General features: G+C 63.7%; 1 protein-coding gene across 1 annotated transcript in view; it reads left to right on the top strand.

The window, feature by feature from the left end:
• Positions 1-201, top strand: part of KDM2B (lysine demethylase 2B) — a 148,196-nt gene that overhangs the window by 135,741 nt on the left and 12,254 nt on the right. Inside the window, exon 20 of the mRNA XM_023516829.1 lies at positions 8-198. Coding sequence (XP_023372597.1) covers positions 8-198 — 191 coding nt within the window. The remainder of the gene's footprint in view (positions 1-7; positions 199-201) is intronic.

The raw sequence follows: 201 nt of genomic DNA, 5'->3' as shown, positions 1-201 counted from the left end.
CGTGTCCCCACCCAAATGCATCCAGATGGAGCGCCATGTGATCCGGCCACCACCCATTAGCCCCCCGCCCGACTCGTTGCCCCTGGACGATGGGGCAGCCCATGTCATGCACAGGGAGGTGTGGATGGCCGTCTTCAGCTACCTCAGCCACCAAGACCTGTGTGTCTGCATGCGGGTCTGCAGGACCTGGAACCGCTGGTG

Source organism: Otolemur garnettii, unplaced genomic scaffold (assembly GCF_000181295.1).
Source record: "Otolemur garnettii isolate 467f Iridium unplaced genomic scaffold, OtoGar3 scaffold00099, whole genome shotgun sequence".
Classification (NCBI taxonomy): Eukaryota; Metazoa; Chordata; class Mammalia; order Primates; family Galagidae; genus Otolemur; species Otolemur garnettii.
The sequence above is the reverse complement of the archived record's forward strand: the minus strand, read 5'-3'. Positions and strand labels throughout refer to the sequence as shown.